This window comes from Tubulanus polymorphus, chromosome 2, assembly GCF_964204645.1.
Source record: "Tubulanus polymorphus chromosome 2, tnTubPoly1.2, whole genome shotgun sequence".
Taxonomy (NCBI): Eukaryota; Metazoa; Nemertea; class Palaeonemertea; order Tubulaniformes; family Tubulanidae; genus Tubulanus; species Tubulanus polymorphus.
In genome coordinates, this window is record NC_134026.1 from 11,009,668 (window position 1) to 11,032,719 (window position 23,052).

The 23,052-nt window shown below is 38.1% G+C and overlaps 1 protein-coding gene across 1 annotated transcript; it reads left to right on the top strand.

Annotated features, from left to right (window-relative positions):
* The first annotated feature begins 6 nt into the window (after window positions 1–6).
* Window positions 7–22,637, top strand: LOC141898403 (short/branched chain specific acyl-CoA dehydrogenase, mitochondrial-like). The gene is made up of 11 exons (XM_074784259.1): window positions 7–341; window positions 2,260–2,374; window positions 6,624–6,724; window positions 9,778–9,984; window positions 10,171–10,341; window positions 11,927–12,052; window positions 12,141–12,233; window positions 14,332–14,421; window positions 16,890–17,027; window positions 18,982–19,081; window positions 20,464–22,637. Exons 1-11 carry the CDS (start codon window positions 321–323, stop codon window positions 20,538–20,540), a joined length of 1,239 nt encoding a protein of 412 aa, XP_074640360.1. The 5' UTR covers window positions 7–320; the 3' UTR covers window positions 20,541–22,637.
* The last annotated feature ends 415 nt before the right edge of the window (window positions 22,638–23,052 follow it).

The window sequence follows — 23,052 nt, forward strand, 5'->3', positions numbered from 1 at the left end:
AAATCGATATATGACGTCATGTGCAACAGCGCCAGTAATGAAATCACGCTTCGTGAGGCCAGGGGGCTGGTGGAAGCGAGTTCGGGAGTGATACCTGACCCCTGGCAAGCGAGGATGGCATTTACTCTGCAATTTTAAGGGGTTGTTCAGTAATTGGAGATAGAGACCGGTAACCAGTCTATCCAAAAGATAGAACCGGTAACCAGTCTAGTCGATATGTGGCGCCGCCTATCGCGGAAGTAAAATTGATTGATTGATTGATTGCGATTGTGTAATCCTTTACCCTATAAATCTCAAGTTCTCTCTATCAAGTTATCATCATGTTATCTGCATCAAGACTTGTAAGTTAAGTTAGACATAGGCCATTATTCATTCATATAAAGTCTACTAATTATTTTCGTGCGTGTCAACGATTTTTTTGGGGATATTTCGCTTAATCTTTTTGGGGCACAGGGATTCGTATTCACTTCGCAGACAGAGTGGATATTTTACCGTATACGGCTGAGTATTTATTTCCGCTATTTTACCGTACATCGTTGCTGATAGGCTGATTTACACTGCGCGTGCGCACAGAGGTGCACGACTTAGAAAATTCAAGGAAAGTGGGCCAGAAAGTGTGGTGGAGAGCAGAGTTAGAGAAAATAGAGCGGATAGAGTGAGACTCCAACCCGGGCCAGTAAATTACTAGCGCAGGGTCTAGTCAGTAACCTGTCTGTGGTTTAGTTTCACGATCGGATATTTTCACAAACCACAGTCAGGAATGGGAAGGTCATTTTTGTATGAAATCTTCGTCAGCCAATTTGACTGACGAGTAATTTGCCTGGCATTTCATTGTCTCTTAAGATATCCGTCTAATTTTTGCTGTAATCGACGCACAACAGATTCGTAGTTTGTCTGATACCTATAACACCTCACCTGACGATCTTAATCCATGTGCAAATCGGCCGTAAAGTGAGAGTAAATTTCCGTCCAGTCAACAGCTGCCATTTTGAAAATTACTGGAGGTGCTGGCACCTGTGGACTGAGGCCAGGACAACAGCACAAACTCACGAAGCGAAACGACGAAATTGAAAAAATTAAGAAATCAACACTTATTCCCATTTTTCTTTTACCAAAATTTATTACTTCATTATTTATCTTGGAAAACACGAAGATTTGAAATGTAAGTTGGAAAACCATCAAAAATAAAAATTGTCGTTTCGTCTTGGAAGTTTTATAAAAATCCTTGTAGGTCCCCTTGTCTTATCATGCCACATGTGCAATACAGAGAAATGGCGGCTAATGGCGAAATTTGTTGAGAAATTAATTAATTTCTCAAAATAATGTTGATTAACCACTCGAAACATACATAAAATTGGATTATTTCGAAAGGTACCTGTGATAGATTGTGAATTAAGCCATTAATTGTGGACTGAAGTGAATAGAAAGTATATTTTTGAAGTGTTACTTTTTTCAACCGTGTTGCAAGGGAAAAGATTTATCTGAGGTATTTGTTCCTGCCAGATTCAGTCGCTGTCTGTGCTACTTGTGTATTCTACGATTGTATAGTGTAAGTTATTAGGTATTGACTCTCAGCTGGGAGTGTATTTTGACAAATTTAACCAACAGAATGCATCATCATTTGCCATTTTATGTAAAGCTGACAGGCTGGCCATAGCGCCTCTTAGGGCTCTTGTTTAGTCATTTATTTGTAACAACCACACATCTCTTGGGGGTTTTCACCGACAGCGCCCCTACTACTCGTCCCCGGGACTCGTCTCCTGGGGGAAACTTGATGTACTCAGTTATCATCAATTTCCACACTGTGTCATACTCCAAGTTAACAAAAATGGCACAAAAAAAAGTGAAAAGATCTTTAATCAAAATCATATACTGGTTGTTCTATGACAAAGGTAAGGGCACAGTTCCTAGAGTGTAAGCTTAACACAGTTAAATTTGAATTTTTGTCTTGTTTCACTGTGGAGTAAGCAATAGCCCTAAACAAAAAATTAGTTATACTCATTTTGTGAGACTGCCTGGGCACTGGTCAAGGTTATCCCATTAATCACTAACCCTGTCCCTGGTGGTTTAGTTTCGCAATTTGATTATTCTCCATAGAAAATTCTAAAATTATAAAAGCTTAACCACCAATGAGTACATACCGTAACTACCTAGTATGGCATCGGCATCTAGGTCCTACAATTCATATCTTTCTTTTCAGTTTGGTCAGCTGCGCTCAGATACGTACTTAACACTCTTTAATTCTATTTGTGTTTGCAGCTTAGACAGAGTTGCCGAACAGCTTCGAGATTTATCGAAAATGGGCGAATTATGTCAACTCAATATGTACCTGTCACTCATCTATCTGATGATGAAAAAATGATGCAAGAAACAGGTTTGTAAAGCCAAATATTTGTACCTTGAGCTCTTATAACAATAAGCAGGAAAAACTATGAAATTACAATTTTGAGTGAGAAAATGCTCAACTTGAGAAAATGCTCTTCACGCTGTTTGCGTGATACCACACATTTCATGTTGCCAGATGTAAGTAGCAGTGATTGGCCATTCTTAAAATGATTGTTGTGTCCTGGAAGTAACTTCAGAGTGTCCTGACAATAGCCGCGATCACATGCAGAGCAGATGATTTGGCCCATCCCTAATAAGAAAGTGCTCTCACCTGCAAACCAATCACTCTAAACAATGCTCAAACAGAACTAACACTTCCAGCACTTCTGAGTGGCAATTCAAGCGCAATCAGATAATTTTCCGCTGTTCGGCGGATTTCCGCCTTTTCAATCAATTTTTATAATTTCTCAGATCGATGCAAATCCGTTGAACAAAATGGGGGGGGTGGTGGTGAGGATAATGGCATCTTAAGTATAGATTGGTAGGATCATAAAAGCGTTTTCCAATCTATTTTTAAATGCGATCATTATCGTTAACGAAGTTTTATCTATCTGTTGCCCGACCGTGTGTCTGTGGATATATGTATCTACATTATTGATTTTTTTACCGAGTGTTGCTGGCGTGTAGTGCTGAAAAACGGCTTTTGCGGCCCACAACGTGGCGCCGCCTACATTATTGTTTTTCTTATGCAAATGAATAGATGATGAGCATCTTGACTCGTCTTGGAAGTAGCAGTGTGTTACCGGTGAAACATCGGACGATGTTGTTTAATTCTCTGAGTGAAATTTCAATGTTAAAACTGCTGAAAAACAATCTGAGACGATGTGAAAAATCATAATTTACTGTGGGGAGGACCCCCAGGCCCTCTCATTACTTCGCGCCTTTGGGGCTCATGACTGGCAGCTGACGCCACCAGTCACTTCACGCCTACAGCGTTCGTTATTTCTAAGTTATTACAAGATTTAGCATTTTCCGCATTTTAATGATGCCCTGTTATCATCCCTGAATCATTGTCGCTTGTTGAAATTTGGCTTGGGCCTGGTCACACGTTTTTGGTCGGGCCAAACGCTCGTGTGATCGCGGCTAATGTCTAAGGTGAGTGTCAACATATGATGGCTTTACTTAATTCCTCTTGATTGCACAGAGGCCCTCTGAGTCTGGTCGAGTGTTGGAGTTAGTATATAACTATAAGTATTTGGGTATGGGTATGCTATTCTCCCATACCGGGCCTTTTGTTCAGTGCCGTTCAGCGCTATGTTCTCTGTTTTAAAAAAGGTTAGCGAATATTCCCTCGACGTCGATGTTAGTTTAAAGCTATGTGATAGCATGGTATTACCAATTCAATTATTTGGATGTGAAATTTAGGGTTACCAAAATCTCCAAGTTCTTGAATGCGTGCAGCTGAAATTTTTTAAATATTTACTCAAGTTAAAGAAATCTACTAATAGCTCATTTGTCTATGGAGAACTTGGCCGTTTTCCTCTCGAAGTTTATGTGCAGCTCAGAATTGTAAGATTTTGGGCAAAATTAATATCTGATGATAAATTATCGTCAAAGGTTTACAGATGTGTTTATATTAGCTATATTGATGGTCAAACTAACTCTTGGATGGATTTTCTGAAAAATATTTTGCTCCGAAATGGGCTAGGATATATTTGGGAAAATCAAAATATTCCAAACGTGAATTACTTAAGTCTGATACTTAAACAGAGATTGCATGATCCGTTTATGCAAGTCTGGCATGCAAAACTTACTGATTCCACTATGGCTGTTACGTATTTAACAATCAAATGCCGTTTTGAAATGGAAAAGTATTTAACTCAATTACCTCCTAGGGACCGGTTAACTTTATGTAGATTTAGATGCTCAGCTGACAGGCTACCGGTGGAAGTTGGGCGGTGGCGCGGAATTGCCCGTGTCAATAGGCTGTGCCAATAGTGTGATTTAGAGGCGGTGGGAGATGAATATCATTTTCTACTCATCTGCCCGTACTTCCAGGAATCCAGAGCTAGATACTTCCCGGAGCATTTTTGGAGATTCCCCAATAACGTATTTTGTATAATTTGTTCAACTCAAAAAACTTAAAAAACTGGCGTTGTATATACGTAATACATTTCTAATGTTAAATGTTGCAATGGATATTGTAAAATAATTTTGTGCCCTGTGCGATTGTATAATTGTGGAGTAAATAAACTAATTGTAATTGTAATTAAGAGTCTATGATCGCAATATTGAAAATAATTGCTGAGATCCGCCGAACACACATACTGGTTTGGCCTACGTGACTACATAGTCACCATTCATTAGAAGCCATTGTTCCGCTTAAAATGTTATTAAGTAAATATTATAATTAATAGTTATCCAACATAGGTTACCAAATAATTCTTAAACTTTAAGAGAAAGGTATTTAGTGTCAGATATTGTGCTGAAAATTTTGGATTTGATGCACTGCATGGTTTTTCAGCCAACTTGGGACTTAAGTTGCAGCGGGCTATTGCGTTCACTTTTCGACCGTCCATCCTTCTGTAGATGAAATCCAGTTATTTTGGGAAGTTTTGAAGACGCTTCTATGGATTGTCTTGATATTTGATTTATAAATCAAAGACCTTAGACATGTCTTCACCAAAAAAACTGACCCACTCAGAACAAGATGGCTGACTGGCGGCGATTTTTGTCTGCCTAAATCAGCACTTAAATCAGCAATTAATTATCTTGATCTTTTACATATGTTTGTGTATATGCTCCCATGTCCCATCAGCATCAGAAAAATGGGGTCAACCGGACACAAGATGGCCGTCCTGTTACCTTGGTCATTTTTGCCCTGAATTCCTGTAACTTCCTTAGAGTTTATAGAGCCATTTTTCATCATGGAAAACCATGGTGAGTAAATGGGATCTTAAACATGTCAGATTTTTTGATCAGCCAATTGTCATGCACTCCCTGGCCATCTTAGTGTTATTCGGCTGTCATTCGTAGATAGAAGGTGTTTTGTGGAAAATATAGACAGGTTAATCAACTTATAGTTTTGATCATTAATAATCTGTCCTGTCAATCGCCTCACGTGGAATTGGGGTTACCCAATTTTTTGTTAGATTATGCCTATACAATTTGTCTATTTATATTAGGTACCTATGGATATTTTGTCACCGCAATCAACTGCAAAGTTCTATCTCATGACACGTTCTATTATTGCGATGAGTTTCAAGGTCATTGGTTTTTACCCTTCAGCTTCACCCTTCATTGGTCTATTATATCGCCCAGAATTTCTTGGGTGGATAGGTTAACGCTCGGCGCCCACCAGTCTATATATGTAGCCATTCAGGTTTTTTACCGACACAACGTTTGCTCTATATCACGCATCTGATTGGCTAAATATATAGACTGGGCGTTAACCTGTCCGGCCAAGAAATTCTGGATTATGTAATAGACCCATGAAGGGTTTGTATTGGCGTGTACTCCAGTGGGCGGCAATCAAACCCTGGGAAGCGAGGATGAACCCAAAATTTTAGTTAATTCAAGGTGTCACCGGACCCCTTGTTTCATATTATGGACCTTTATAACGTTTTCCTATAAGACATGCCATCATGAAAATATAGTGTTGAAGGATTGTATGGATGTGTCATCTAGTGCTCTCTTATGGCCTTAATTTCATTTAGGCCTTAGTTCATAGAAGCTTTTGCCATATTTGATTAAAATTTGGGGTTCATCTTGGAATACGATCTTTCACGTTACTTAATTTTATATGAAATAATGTAAAATTTCAAAGAATGCTTTTTTGATGGGTTTCGTCGTCAGACGAACCCATCTATGGCATTGTCGTCATGTCTCTGTCTGTCTGTCTGTCTGTCTGTCTGTCTGGTGGATGTTTCTTTATGACACGATTTAAGCTGTTTGAATGGACCGATTTTTTTGTAAATTGGCACATATATTCTGTACTTGGTTATACAATAATCAATATTACTTGTTATTTTGGGCCGCTGTAGCGCATTACTATGGCGATGCTCAATACATTCGCTGACATACATCATTTAAACACCACAGATGCACCACTGCAGATGTACCCGTGAATGTTTTAGAATAGGAATGAAAGTCAGTATTATTAGAATACATCTGGATGTAGCCGTTGTTCCAAAGTATGCATGATGTCCCATAATAGGAGCTTTTACCAAAATAAAATGAAGTTCCTGTAGTGGTACGGAAATCAATGACGTAATAAGTATTATGATTTTTTCACACAGTTCGAAAAATGGCAAAAGAAAAAATTGAGCCTCTAGTCGCCAAAATGGATGCAGACTCCCACATGGATAAATCAGTCATACAAGCTGCATTCGATAATGGGGTATGTAGGTTAATCATTCATTTTTAGCCCACTTGGAACTTAAGTTGCAGCAGGCTATTGCATTCATTTATCTGTCCGTAGAGCAAAATTTCAATGAATTTTTCCCGATTCTACTAATCAGTGCTTGGTGTCACTTTGAATCTCGGTAATGACATAACAGGGAAAGCCTTTCAGCATCCAAGTTTAATTTACGTACATGTATATAGAACATTTTTAGGCCAGCCGTAAGCTGAGCCCATTACTATACAAATGGAGCAAATTTAAATGACATGGTTTCCAGATGAAAGGCTTTTACACAGTGCAACTGAGCATATATTCATTAAAATCATACATTCAAGCGTACCAAATGTGGGTACAGAGCTGAAAGTATATCCTGAAGTCGGCAACAAATACGACAAGGATGCGATGATTGTAAAGACAGTAAATGACAAGATCGTCGGAAGAGTGCCGGCCAACTTGTGTTGAATCTTTGCACTAATGTTACAAGCCGAATACACTGATAAAGTCACCTGGTACTGTATTATTTTTAGCCCACTTGGGACTTTAGTCCCAGCGGGCTATTGCGTTCACTTTTCGTCCGTCGTCCGTCCGTCCGTAGACGGAATCCAGTTATTTCGGGAAGTTTGAAGACACTTCAAGGTAATGTCTTGATATTTGGTTTATACATGTGTCTACCCTAGACACATCTTCAGCCCAAAAACTGGCCCTCTCAGATTCAAGATGGCCGACTGGCAGCCATTGTTGTTCGTCAAAATCAGCACTTTTTACACTTTTTGAGGGAAATTTTGAAGACACTTAAATCAATTACCTTGATCTTTCATATATATTTGAATCCCCCCAGGGCCCATCACCACAAGAAAAATTGGGTCGATCGGACACAAGATGGCCGTCCTATGACCTTTTTAGTGCCCAAAAATGTCAATTTTGGCCCAAATTCTGAGTCCTGTAGCTTCCTACTGGTTTGCCATTTCTCATTGAAATTTTTGATGGGTATTTCTTGGAAAGGGTTGTTTTATACCTGAGCCAGGTATTTTTGATCGGCCATTTGTGACGCAATTGGCGGCCATCTTGGTATCATCAGTACTCATTGGAAGGTGGGAAAAAGTTTTTCCACATTATATTGATACCTAAGCATATTTTGTTACCATAATTAATTGCAAAGTTGTTGCTCATAACATCATCTATGATTGTTGCGAGTTTTAAGGACCTTGGTTTTTCTATATGGTCACCAGGGGGCGTTGAATGGTAGAATAACTTAGTATTTCCTTATTATATTGGTACCTAGGCATATTTTGTTACCATGATCAATTGCAAAGTTGTAGTTCATGACATGTTCTATGTTATTGTGGTGAGTTTCGAGGTCATTGGGCTTTGAATATGGTCACCAGGGGGCATTGAATAGTAGAATAACCTAGTATTTCCATATTAAATTGGTAACGAGGCATATTTTGTTATCACAATCAATTACAAAATCGTAGCTGCTGACATGTTCTATGATTGTGGTGAGTTTCAAGCTCATTGGTTTTTGTATATGGTCACCAGGGGGCATTGAATATTGAAATTGTTAGATTGTTGAGCATTTGGAACCACTTCCCAAGTGGGCATGGTGTCCCTGGACCCGTAGTTCTTAACGCTATCAGTCGACATTTCTCTATTTTTTTCTCTATTTTTGCCGCTATTTTGACTTTTCACAAGGTCCGTGTGCCTCTAAACCTATATCGCTTTCCCTTATGTAAGGTTTGCGGTCATCTGATGTTTCTGAGATAAATGTTTATCATATAACCCGATAACTAATCTGTCGCTAATCGTAGAGTCATATCCGGGAAGTCGCAATGTTCGGCTATCATATTAAGTGCGGGTACGTTTTCCTCGATAGTTTCATTCGACTGCTGTATTCTCTCATGAAATTTCGCACGTTCAAAGATAATATTCGGTTTCAGTATACAGTATTTGTCAAATTTTGCCTTAACTTCATTGTATTTGATATTTCCATCAAATCTGAATTGATCGTAAATGATCTGCATCTTCACCCTTACAATACAATGGGGTATTGATTTGATCGTCATCCAAGTTGATACCTAAGCCCCAATCAATTGCAAAGTTTTAGTTCATAACATGTTCTATGATTGTGGTGAGTTTCAAGGTCATTAGATTTTGTATTTGGCCTCCAGGGGGCATTGAATAATACAAAATTTTAGTATTTCGATATTATATTCGTACCTATGCATATTTTGTTACCACAATCAATTGCAAAGTTGATAGCACATGACATGGTCTATGATTGTGGTGAGTTTCAAGCATATTAGTTATTCTATATGGTCAGAATTGTAGAATAACTTAGTATTTCCTTATTATATTGGTACCCAGGCATAGGCCCTATTTTGTTACCATAATCAATTGCAAAACTGTAGCTCATGACATGTTCTGTGATAGTGGTAAGTTTCAAGGTCATTGGGTTCTGCAAATGGTCACCAGGGGGCATTGAATAGTAGAATAACTCAGTATCTCCATATCATATTGGTACTGAGGCATATATTGTTATCACAATCAATTGCAAAATTGAAGATGCTGACATGTTCTATGATTGTGGTGAGTTTCAAGGTCGTTGGTTTTTGTAAATGGTCACCAGGGGAAACTGCAGCTGCTAATGATCTGTGGACCAAGGCTTTGAACAATATTGCGCCGTCTGTTCCGCAGGGGTGCCCGTGTTTCTATGTATCTCACAACCTTATCTGTAACATTGGGCATTAGAAAATTTGGATCGCTGGGTTATTGGAAGACTTCATTAGTAAGTGTGCACTTTGTATATACTACATGTATTGCTGATGTTTAAAACTAGGTGCAACACATTTTGGATAAACTATAAAATGACAAATACGTTTGAACGTACGTATTTGAGGGTTTCTAGTTCTATGCCATCGCCTGTGCCTTATGGTCCTCTTATTGTATTCTTATCCATTCCTCTGATGAAAAAGTGTGGCCGCAACAACTGGTTGGCACCAGAGAAATCTTCAGAAAGTGAAACTATGATTTTGCTTGATCTTTATTAACAGCTTATGTCAATCGAGGTTCCAGCTGAATACAACGGCACACATTCGACGTTCATGGCTGCAAATTTAGTCATTGAAGAACTGGCTAAAGTTGATGCAAGTGTCAGTGTTTTTGTCGATGTTCAGAACACCCTTGTCAATACAGTATTCCTTAAGTATGCAAATGAAGAACAAAAGAAGAAGTACCTACCGCTGTTGGCAACTAAAATGGTAGGTAGACGAATACTTTCGAGGTAGTTAAACATACTGGGCACGTGTCAAAATCAGTACTAAAATAACATAGCTGCACTAATGTGATAGCAGGTTTTCTGCATTAATGAATTTGTAATTCCAAGTCTAGACAAGGAGAATATACCAACTAATCCGTGTCGAATTGATGCCTCTATATGTTTGCAGGTTGGAAGTTTCTGTTTATCTGAGCCAGCTTCAGGTAGTGATGCATTTGCACTTAAGACTACAGCGACAAAAGACGGGGATCACTACATTATAAATGGTTCGAAAATGTGGATCACCAATGCAGAACATGCTGGAGTCTACTTAGTTATGGCAAATGCTAAACCAGAAGCTGTAAGTAGATTACAGTTTTACTAAGTGGTACAGTCGAATTCACTTCATTCAGATAATTTCAGATTCCGATTTTACCTTGGACAATAGACAGTCCATTCGATCATGATCAAATCTCTCATCTCTCGATGATGTCACCCACATTATTCTGTTAATGGATAGTCCAAATGTAAAATGATAAAATGAAGTGTTGTTTTGGATTCTGCCTTTACCCTAGAGACAATATAGCTTACACTAAAATTTCAATTCAATCATGATCAGATGGCTCATCTCTCACTATGATGTCACCCCATGATTCTGTTAACGGATCTGTTAAAGGAAAATTGACAAAATGAAGTACATTCAACTTTCTTTTTTTTGGAGTGCGGGGTATCCTAGGGGCAATTGTTTTGTAGAAGAACATTTTTGGTTTACCTTTGTCAGCAGTATGAGGTTGGCATTGAGCCAATTCATGTAAAATCGCGGTACATTTTCTTATGTGAGCATTTTTTTCATTGGTTCTCGGGTTAAACGACGTATAATCGATGCGATTGAAGACAATACGAACCTCCGTCGATGACATGGTCAACTTTGTTTAAATTTGACGAAAAACTGTTTTCGGCAGGAATTCTTAGCTCTTGTGTATAAGATTGCAATGACTTCGATTGGGGGGCGTTGTCTCTACGTGCGAATGTGATAGGCTGTTTTTGGGATATACGGGGAATTCCAACCCTACTAAAATAATTATGGGAAAGCCATTAATGGCAAAGGTTTCATTGGACTAGGTGCTGTATATGTGGGAATTTAAAATGCTCATTGCTGGTGAGAATATAACTATTTTACATATCGCCATAGGTATTGTTTCATTTTAATACCCGGTGATTGAGATTGAAGTAAAGCGAACGTTCACTACACAAGGCCTCCACGTGCGCGGGAGTGCTAAACATTAGACTGTTGCACACACAAACACACGCTCATACAGACTACTACATGGTGATGCTGTAATGCTGCTTGGCGCATTTGGTATGATAACAGTCTGAGTAATCGTCGTAGCAGAAGATGAGCGCTGTGTTTTCTGTTTGATAGAATTTGTAATAAATTGTAATTTCTTGTGACCTGAAAATACTAAGCAGCAAACTTTAGGTATAGGTCGAAGTCTGAATATTGTAGTGGTAAATTCCTGGATTTAAAACGGTCTAATACTACGCCCCTACGGTTTGTTAGCTTCCGCGGCCATACATTGGAAGAGGTTTCGTTTCCAAGACTCAATATTCAGCCACCCTCTGATATGTGACATCATATGAATTTTGTTTGAATATTTTTTCATATCGTGAAAAATATTTTTTTGAAGATATAAAATAGTTTCCCTGCCGCACCTACCTGTACCCTATGAAATTTTGGACGTAGACCATAAACAAAAAATGTTTATCTTTGGTCTTATTTGACTACAAAATAATTCTTTAAGAAAGATAAAATACAATATAAACTTCTAGAACTTAGTAGTCACGAATTAAAAAGATTTTTCAAGCAATGCCCTTACTCCAAACAATCTCTAGCTTTCAAGGTAAACTACACTTTGCCCATGGGCGATTTATTATTTGTCTTTTAGGGCTATAAAGGTATAACTTGTTTCATTGTTGACCGGGAAATGGAAGGATTTTCGCTAGGGAAGAAAGAAGACAAACTTGGAATTCGAGCGTCCAGTACATGCCCCGTACATTTGGACAATGTTAGGGTGTGTTAAGATTGTTACTTGATTCTTGATTGATCAGACTAATTGGATTGATGCATTTGATGAACTTAACTTATATTCTGATTTGAAGGTTCCCGAAAGTAACATACTGGGGGATTTCGGTAAAGGTTACAAGATCGCCATTGAAACACTTAACGAAGGCAGAATTGGAATAGCATCACAGGTTTGTAACACTGGCAAATACTGATGATTTTAAGAAATTTTGAAGAGTCTAAAAATGGTAGACTGGTGAGCGATTGAAATCTGCACTTTTTCCACCTTGCTGTCTTGCTTTTCACCACTACATATTCACTGTTATTGAAAATGTGGTATGCTCCTCTGTATAGGCCCTATTCAAAATTAGGTAAATTTCACAATGAACTTGAAAACTTGAAAACTACGTGCACAATATCGTCCTCAGGGACTCACTGAGAATGGTTATTAGTGAAGTTTGGAGTATGACAGTGATGCATCTTGTCACCAATACTTTTCCTTGTTGCCCTTGACCTCGATTGGATAATGTGACAAGCCACTGCTGACCAGCATCGTGGGTTCCAATAGCACTTGTATCCTTCCTTGAAGACCTGGACTTCGCAGATGATTTTGCAGTCTTAGCCTTCAAACATCAACACATTCAGGACATAACCAGGGCTGCCAATGTCTCCGATTTCGGCGGAGTTTTCTACGGTAAAACCAGTAGAACTCCGGTGCTACGGCAGTGGTGGAAAAACTACGCTCGAGCGTCGGTCTCATTCCGGTACTCCGCCGAAGAGTCTATCGAATGCGCCCATAATCAATTTCACTCCGGTGTTCCATTAGAATACCAATCGAATACGCTCAAATCAATTTTGTCATTGTTAAATCCTATCCACAGAACGGTAGTCTTTGGTTTGTGCGCATGCGCAGTTATCAATAAGCGATCATGAAATGTGATAGTCGGAGGTTGGATTTAGTGTTCACCTGTTAACATGGCGGCATCGTCGTCTGATTTGGATTTTTCGGCAAACGAATCGAATTCCGATGATGATGAAAGCGAATCGGAAGAAGGTGAAGTAACTGCGAGGAAGAGAAAATCCAAACAAGGGACTAGTAATGAACAAAAGAATAAAAAAAACCTGTGTCGCCAATAAAAAATTCAGAGCAGAATATACGTCCAAGTATCCATGCATTGTTCCATCTCAAAATCAAATATCAAATAGTTATGCACTGTGTACTGTCTGTAACCTTGATTTTCTTGTTACACACGGTGGGTTGACAGATGTCAGGAAACGTTTCGGCTGCTGTCGTTTCGGCTGCTACTGAGAATCAATGATTTGCTACTATCACTAGAATGTTTGATTTTGCCCTGCTACTGACTGAAATAAGAAAACTACTATCAAAATTGTATTGTGTTACTACAAAAAAAATTGTGATTTTGGCAGGTCTGCATAACTAACGGGCTCATGAAAGAGGCTAGATCAGTTGGACTGGACGCCAATGTGCCAAGAATCAAGATGATGTGTATCAACACTCCAGCCATCCACCAATCACAATTTATTTTATTCTATCTCTGATCCTAACCATAACCCTCTGGACCCTCTAGATCGTTTCTTGTGCAGCTGAAATATAAAACATAAGCAATCATCAATCAGTACAGCTAAGGTGAAACAATGTAATTATGGCAGAATATAAATCCAAATTGAAGCGTCGCTTGCCGCATTGTTTGAGGCGTAAGAAAATCAGGTTATAATTTTGAAAGTATATCCATGCCACAATTCCTACACAAATGAATTTAAGAAAATATGTTGTTAAATTCTTCTTAATCATTCATAGTATTGATTGAACTTTAGTTTGCATATGGTTTTATTAGCTGTAAGAAAGCATGTGTCCTTGATGTTACAGTCAATAGTCATGTCATGCAAAACTCTTGTCAACTTTGGAATTACATTTCGTGATACCACCAAAATTTTGATGGTCCCATTGGCTGGTGTTTATAACAAGCTTTGACTTAACAATGTAAATCTATTTACTGGCCATTGAGTTTGTGACAAGTCTTAGAGCCTGATGCATCTTACGGGCAAATTCCAAAGCTACTCGTTAGAATCTGAAGAATAAAATTGTATATTTTAGTTATAAAACTACTAGCTCGTTGCACAACAGTGGCAAGTTATTAAGGATGTGTCAATCATCTCATCAGTAATAATTCTTAATTTACCAATCCTAATTAAGCTGCCAACCATATTTTCCATGTTAACACAGTTTTCGATATACATGTATTAAGTTGTTTCTTGTGTGGTTTATAGATGTTGGGGTTAGCTGAAGGATGTTTAGAAAGAACTATTCCTTACACACTCGAGCGTCGGCAATTTGGCAAAAAAATATTTGATTTCCAGGTATGTTTAACATCACATTCCTGGGCTACTTAGGCTTGGGCTATTAATACGTTGACTTTTCATCCGCCATATAACTGTCTGTCCATATTTTTGTCTCCTTTTTGGAAGTTTTCAACAAGCTTGGTTTTATTGTCTATTCTCATTCTGTAAATCGTTGACTATTCAGAGAGTCAAAAACTGCCCAAATGCTTACCTCTTGAGAAAATGTATCTCTTGCATATGTATTTTGATAGTATGCATCTATAATGATGTGCAAATGAAATGGTGGTGACAGAGATTTTTTTGTGATTTCAGGATTGAGAGTAACCAGTAAATTTCAACACCACTTATGACATAAATTCCAATGGGCTATTGAATTCACTTTTCGTCCATTGTCCATCCATTCGTCCATCCATCTGTCAGAAATCCAGTTATTTTGCGAAGTTTTGAAGATGCTTCAATTGATTGTCTTGAGTTTTGGTTTATACCTACCCTAGTACATCCCCCGAAAACTGACCCGATCAGAATCCAGATTGTTGTTCGCCGAAATAGCCCTTGTTACACATTTGTCTATATTTCATGGGCAATTTTGAAATCGCTTTGATGATATCAATTATCTTGATCTTTCACATTTGTTTGTATCCTCCTATGGTGCATTAGCGTGAGAAAAATTGATGAAGATTATTTTGCCCTGAATTCCGAGACCTGTTTTTATCATTTTTGTTAAACCGAATGGTGCTGATAGTTGATTCATTTAAGAAGGGCATATAGATTTAGCCTTGCCTGAATATACAGCTGATGTGAACAGCCTAGTAGGGCATCACTTAGGGCATAACCATATTTTAAATTGGGTCAATTTGATTCAAATTGTCAACTAATCCAACTTTCAAACCTGGTACAAGTAGGGCATCCCAGTGTAAGTTACTTTTAATGTATATTGTCACATTGGATTAATTTTATGATAGATGATGACGATGACGATGATAATAATAATAATAATAATAATAATAATAATAATATTTATTTACAGTCCGTTACATAAAATATCTCAACAGACTTTACAAATTGACAAAAACATAAGACAATTGACAGATATATAATTTCAAACGGTTGCTTCAAGTAAAATCATTTGTAGTGCTGATTAAATAGGCGTGTTTTCAATTGCGAGGTATAACTATTAAGGGAAGATAAATCGCGCATCGACTGTGGCAAAGCATTCCAAAGGCGGGGGGCTCCCGCCGCAAAAGCTCAAGAGCCATAAAATTCTCAGTGGTATCTCGGTTCAAATAATTTAGTTGCCTAGGTTGAGCACGTGTGTCTGGAAGGTGTAAGAGTGGTTAAAACAGACAAAAGATAGGCTGGTGCTTGGTCATGCAAGTTAACAGGAGAATTTTGTATTCAATGCACGATTGAACAGGGAGCCAATGTAGTTCATACAGTATAGGAGTGATATGCTCGTGCTTCTTAGAGTGACTAGGCGTGCGGCAGAATTTTGAAGCATTTTTAGGCGAGAAATATAACAATTCGGAAGACCGTAGCGAAGACTATTACAGTAATCTAATTTGGAAGTTATAAAAGCGTGAATCAATCTTTCGGTGCTAGTGCGATCTAAAAACTTGCGTATTTTACCAATGCGATGCAGGGAGTAAGAAATGGATCTACAGACGTAAGATATATGACAAGACATGGTAAAATTATGATCAAAATAAAAGCCAAGATCTCTGACTGACTGACAAGTAGCTATACTGTCATCTCCTATTCTAATACTTGATAGCTTGTCTCCCTTACGAAATTTTGACGTAAAATGTATAACCTCTGTCTTACTATCATTAAAAACAAGTCTATTGCACTTCAACCATTCCTTTATTTCGTCAACACACTTCTCAACTCTTGATTTAGAAGCTGCACAACTCTTGCAGACGAAATAAATCTGGGTATCATCGGCATATAACAATAAGTCCAGTGTATGTTTAATAATAATTTCTTTGATTGGTGCAAGATATAAACTGAAAAGTGTAGGGCCTAGTACACTTCCCTGAGGTACACCACACTTGAGTTTAACATTTTGGATGACGATCTGTCAATCACAACATGCTGATACCTATTTTCTAAATATGACCTAATCCATTCTAAAGGAACATCTTTCACTCCATACCAATTCTGTAATCTATTCAATAGAATACCGTGATCTATAGTGTCAAAAGCCGCAGTTAGATCTAATAAGACCAGCACTACTTCATTGTGATTATCAAGTGCTAACAAAATATGAACACAGGCTGGCCATAGTGTGCGGGGGGGGGGGGGGCCCATTGTTGGAATGAACCAATTTGCATGATTAATAGTATATTAATATTTTCAATTATGTAATGAAAAAATGACCTCGCGAGTGCAGAACCTTTGGTCTTTTTGTTTTATTATAAGATCATTATATACGCCAGTAGGAAACTTATCATATATAGATGTATATATTGTAATGTATTATTTTTCAGAGTATGCAACATCAAATTTCACATGTAAGTTCCCAAATTGAGGCAGTCAAAGTACTTACATACAATGCAGCTCGAATGAAAGAAGCTGGTGAACCTGTTTTGAAACACGCAGCTATGGCAAAATACTTAGCCTCAGAGGTATGCTATATACATAAACCTTCGACAATCAATCACCATTTTACTTATTTTTTCACATCTCATCAAGAAGTCATGCATTTAAAGATGCTGACCCCCAGATTTTGTAGTCATTTAATGATCGGGATCATCTTTTTAAAACACTTGTTACTAACAAGAGAATCATAGCTTGAGAACGATGATTTCTCTCGTTATCATCTTACACGGATATTGTGTATCTTCTCGTCTCACTTGTTCCTAGTAACTGTAGACTCTGTTTAAACCGGTATTGGTTTATCGGGTAATCCATTCAATTGGTTTATCGGGTAATCCATTCAATTCAGTAAAATAAAAGATTTCCTTTCGCCACTCTTTGTCAATACATAAATATTGCCTAGTTCGCTATCGCTGAATTCAGTAATCAGCCTTATTTGGTAAGATTTAACTTCATTTCTGTTCAATCAGCGCCTTAACTTGTAAACTGCACCAACAATGCAAAACTTTGAATCTTTTATCACTGTTAGTGATTCATATTAGGCCTTATATTACTCGTGTGTAGTACAATTAACTGCTTAAGAATTGTTTCATTGGTTTAAAAGAAAAAACTTGATATTAAAAGAAATGAGGTGTCTTAGGCCTGGGTGTGATGGTGTAATATGCCGAACGCTGGGGCATTAGAAGGCCTCTTGATATCTCCCCAGACAATCATCTAGTGGGCTAAATGCAATTCAAAATCAAGATTAAGCACACTTCATTGTTCCTTAGTATTTACACATGCACCATTGGATTTCCACAATAAAGTAGACAGTATGAAGAGAATCGAAAATTCAATTCAAGATGTGATAACATAGAATACGTGCATTTACCAAAAGTGTGACTAAGACCGCGTAGAATCTGATTGTGGGACTTATGAGCAGTATATTATGTCATTACAAACATGATATGGGCCTCGCTCCCAGCTATGATTAAGCTATAAAGAGCTAACTGTGTCTCCTGAAACCAAGTAGACGAAAATGCTAATATAATACAATTCTAATTCTAACATGGAGCAACATATAATATATGCTAAGCCCTCCTCGGCTCCCCTTGTCGGCGAGTCTTTGGAAGCCTATTGCCCAAGACTCCGATCCCAATGCCTTGCGTAAATCTTTGGCAGTCTCGGCTTGGTTAGAATTACAGTTGTGGGGTGAATTTAACCCAGTGTCCCTTTGATTTCCCCATCCAGAGCGGGGCATGAAACTGGGAAAATTTTCAGTTTGACAAAACCACTGATAGGGGCTTTCCACTTATCGTATTACGCCACTCCGGGTGCTGTGAATCATTTCCATGGGTGTCTAGATGTGAACTTCATTCAGAACTGCCCAGATGCCTGGTTAGGACAATCGGTATACATCCAGAGATGCCAACGGTTCTGGTTTGCGTAACTGTTCCCTAAGATCTTGTGAAAATACGGCGTTTTGTTTTTAGAGAAATTGTTACGGATTTTTATTAGGCCAGCTGTAGGCTGAGTCTATTACTATACAAATGGAGGGAATTTAAATGACATGGTTTCCAGAGCTAGGACTCTTTGACTGTGCAACTGAGCATAATATATTCATACAAATCATGCATTTGAGCATTGTCCATTCTCCAACCCCTATGAAGCTGAATTTTGAAAAGGGGCCTCGTTGAAAATTATATGAGCTTTTTTGCGAAAATCTGAACGCAAAAATATCAGTTTTAAAAAGCCAATCAGAAATCAAAGATTCCTCTGTGATTGGCTTAGCCGCAGAGATCAGCAGGTATTCACGTTAACCTGCGGTACCATCTACCGTTTTACTTCCGGGTTTTATTAAGATCTAAAATTGTATTTCAAGATCGATTTCTGTGAAATCTTTAGTTGACTTGATTTTTGGAGGAATATTTTTAAGATAAGATGATAACATCAATTTGTATACAGAATGTCGTCTTTAACATAAGGAACATTTCTATTTCAAAGGTTGCTGCCTTGACGACCAGTAAGTGCGTTGAATGGATGGGAGGAGTTGGATTTTCAAAAGAATACCCAATCGAAAAGTATTATCGAGACTGCAAAATAGGTAAACTCTCATTTTCAAAAGGAATGTTCTAATCAATGAATGCAGATAAACAAATCAGTGTCCATCTTAACTTGTAGCAAAAGCTCAAAAGCAATAGAAAATATATATGTAGATATGTAATATTAAATTTTTAATCTTAGATTAGATATTGAAATGATTATATTCCCAGTGAGGCCAAAAAATGATATGTTGTTTCTCATCACATTCAAATCCTGCCCACCTCTGATAATTGAACCAGAATAATAGCCAGAAAAAATTCAAAGCTCTCTCTTGCCTCGAGGCTCTGCGATATAAGTATTTTTATCAAAATCAAAAAATGCTCCCACGTGCAGACAAATAACAAGCAAAGCAGTGGCTGAGTGGTTTAAGCCACCGGTCACTGGTCTCATCAATCCAGGGTTTTAGGGTTCAAACCCTAGTGGCAGTAGTATAAATATAACCCACAGAATGCAAGATTTTCCATTTTATGAAAAGCTTATAGGCTGGCCATAGTGCCCCTCGGGCTCTTGTTAATTATTTCATTTCTATAACTACCAGTTCTGCTGTTGTTAGTTTGATTGTGGTTTAAAAAAAAGTAGCGTACAGGGTATATAGGCGGGTCTACTTAAAAGCTCAATGGAAATGAAAAACAAGGTATCAATCTTTTAACGTATTTACCTTCTCTTCCTTGTATAAACAACTGTTTGTCAATTAGAATCTAATAACCTAATACTTTTATAACATGCATTTCCTTTTATGTCAAGTATAAGCTGATAGAGCACCTTATTGAAGCAATGTATGGTCTAGTATGGTGGATATGATTAACTCCTTCAATTCACTCACTTCTGCGCTGAATCTAACAGTGCCCATCGCCACCTTGTTTTTATAATCTTCTCTCAATCATACTTGTAAGTTCAGTCGGGGATTTTGGCCCGATGATCGACGATCTTTATTTCGTTTATCCTCAAGGCAAATGCCGGTCTTCATCTGGTTTCTCTGACACTATGCTACAGTGGAACCTCGTTCTAATGAACTCGAATACAACGATTCATCGGATGTAACAAATATAGAATTTTGTCCCAAGTAAGAAAATGTGATTAATTTTGTACTGGATATAACAAACTATCGGTTATGACAAACATTTTCTGGTCCCCTGAAGTTCGTTATAACGAGGTTCCACTGTAGTAGCTTCATCTTAACTAAGTATCTTCAATCAGATCGGCTCAATCTGAATTTTGGTCCAATCCGGACAATATTTGCAGTCCACTTGTTCCCCGTAAACCGGATGAATTTAGTTGGTCCCAAATGATTAAGCAGATTTCACTGTATAACAACCGTATAACAGTTGATATCGCTATTTTCTTGAATGATTCATTGGGATTAATGTAATTCTTCTATCGTAGGTGCAATCTATGAAGGAACTTCTAACATACAGCTCTCGACGATAGCTAAATGCATCGAGAAGGAATACGGCTGCTGAGTATTGAATGAATCAACCCAGGGAATTTCGTAATAGCCGCCGCGTTGTTGACTTGATTAGCAGTAGTGTACATAGACCTTGGTACATTTACAAATGAGGATTTTTACCGATTGATTCAACATCATCGTTTTGCACGAATTGTTACGTAGAGTGTGATTGAATGCATATTATAAATAGGACCGACATGGTATAAGGTTTTCAACTGTCAAAATTGAAATTTACATACGATGGATCGTATGATATGATATAATATGTAAGGCAGGTTTCGATTGGATGTATTCTATTTTAAGAAAAGCAATTTTGGATTACAAACTTTTCCGGCCTTCTATCAGGGTTCGAGATCGTGATTGCTCTTCTGGAATAGGTACCGGGTGCGTAGAGCGTAGTCGATAAAAACAGAAGCACCAAATGAGTATTTCAGTCAGATGGATCGAAACTTGCCGATTTTACATATATTTATAAAAGAGGTACGTACGTATCATGTACGTATTGTATTCAGTTTGATCGGATCCTACATTGCAGAATAAAATTACCACAACTATATTTATTTTTGAATTAAACAAGTTGTCCCATTCAATTATGTTGGATTTGAGCAGGTAAAATGCAGTTTTTTATGTGATTACTCGATCACGTGTCTTTTTCCCTTGAATATTCATGCCATTATGTCTAGGGCTGTATTCACGAAGCAACGGGAAGTAACGTGAACTTACTGGTGAAGTTACGTGCGGACTTACGGCTGGTCTACAAGGTATTCACGTAGCTACCGGTAAGTTTGCATTTCCAGGCCCGTGCCGAGCTTTTATGAGGGGCAGTTTTATTTGAAGAAAAAGGGCACTTTTTCACCGTAAAAAGGGGCACATTGTTCTTTGAAAAAGGGCAGATCTTAAACATGAAGTGCCTGGGTACCTAGATAAAATCATTTGAGAATGGATTGCTTTTCGTTTTCAAAACAAAAAAATGAAAATTGTTTCCAAATTTTGAAAAACCATGACCCAAATTTTTTGACACTGACTTTTGGAAGGGCACTTAAGAAATTTTAGGAGGTTCGTTTGCTACCCCCAACCCCCCTTCTCGGCATGGGCGTTGGTCACCCGTTAGTTCTGCACGGGGTACATAAATAGCAAAGGGCGTATTATTCTTCGAACCAACATTGACTCCCCCAGATCCAGATGCCAGCCTTTAGAAAATTTGAGGATCGATTTCAAAAGATTCGCTCAGTGGTAACACTTTTTCATTCGTTTTCGTTCAAAACATTAACATGTTTCCCAGCTTACTTGATTTGTGGCCAATAATGTAGCAAAAAGAAACAAAATTTTCACCTCAAATTCTTGGAGTTGTGAAATCGCTTTTTGCATCTAATTTCCAAAAACTTTCTGCACAAGTACTCCCCGAACCCGACATTTGATTTGCGTGGTTACCTTACAGCACGTTCCCTTTCAAGAAGAAAGTTCCGCTTTCAGGAAAATCGATTCAATGTAAACTCTAGTGTTATTTTTGAGCAATATAGCCTATATACTTAGTTTGTAAAATTTGTACATTTGTATTAATAAGACTTGAATGAATTCGTGTTAGCGCTGATTGGAATTTCCATTAACTTATCACTGCCTCATTTTTTAGCCCACTTGGGACTTTAGTCCCAGCGGGCTATTGCGTTCACTTTTCGTCCGTCCGTCCATCCGTCCGTAGACGGAATCCAGTTATTTTGGGAAGTTTTGAAGACGCTTCAAGGTAACGTCTTGATATTTGGGTTACACATGTATCTACCCTAGACACATCTTCAGCCAAAAAACTGGCCCTGTCAGAATCAAGATGGCCGACTGGCTGCCATTGTTGTTCGCCAAAATCAGCACTTTTTACACATTTTTGAACTTTTTGAGGGAAATTTTGAAGACGCTTTGATCAATTAGCTTGATCTTTCGGATATATGTGAATCCCCCCAGGGCCCATCAACATACCGAAAATTGGGTCGGTCGGACTCAAGATGGCCGTCCTATGACCTTTTTAGTGCCCAAAAATGTTAATTTTGGCCCGAATTCTGAGTCCTGTAGCTTCCTACTGGTTTGCCATTTCTCATTACAATTTGTGATGGGTATTCTTTGGAAAGGGATGTTTTATACCTGAGACAGGTATTTTTCATCAGCCAATTACGACGCAATTGGCGGCCATCTTTGTGTCACCAGTACTCATTCGTAAGTGGGAAAAAGTTTTTCCACATTATATTGATACCTAAGCGTATTTTGATACCACAATCAATTAGAAAGTTGTAGCTCATAACGTGTTCTATGATTGTGGTGAGTTTCAAGGTAATTGGATTTCGTATATGGCCACCAGGGGGCGTTGAATAATACAATATCTTAGCATTTCTTTATTATATTCGTACCTATGCATATTTTGTAACCACAATCAATTGGAAAGTTGTAGCTCATGACATCATCTATGATTGTTGCGAGTTTTAAGGACATAAGTTTATCTATATGGTCACCAGGGGGCGTTGAATAGTAGAATAACTTAG

Coding starts and splice junctions, on each gene's coding strand:
- LOC141898403 (XM_074784259.1), top strand. CDS start 321: ATGTTATCTGCATCAAGACTT. Junction 342..2,259: donor TGTTATCTGCATCAAGACTT/GTAAGTTAAGTT, acceptor TTGTGTTTGCAG/CTTAGACAGAGTTGCCGAAC. Junction 6,725..9,777: donor AAGCTGCATTCGATAATGGG/GTATGTAGGTTA, acceptor CTTTATTAACAG/CTTATGTCAATCGAGGTTCC.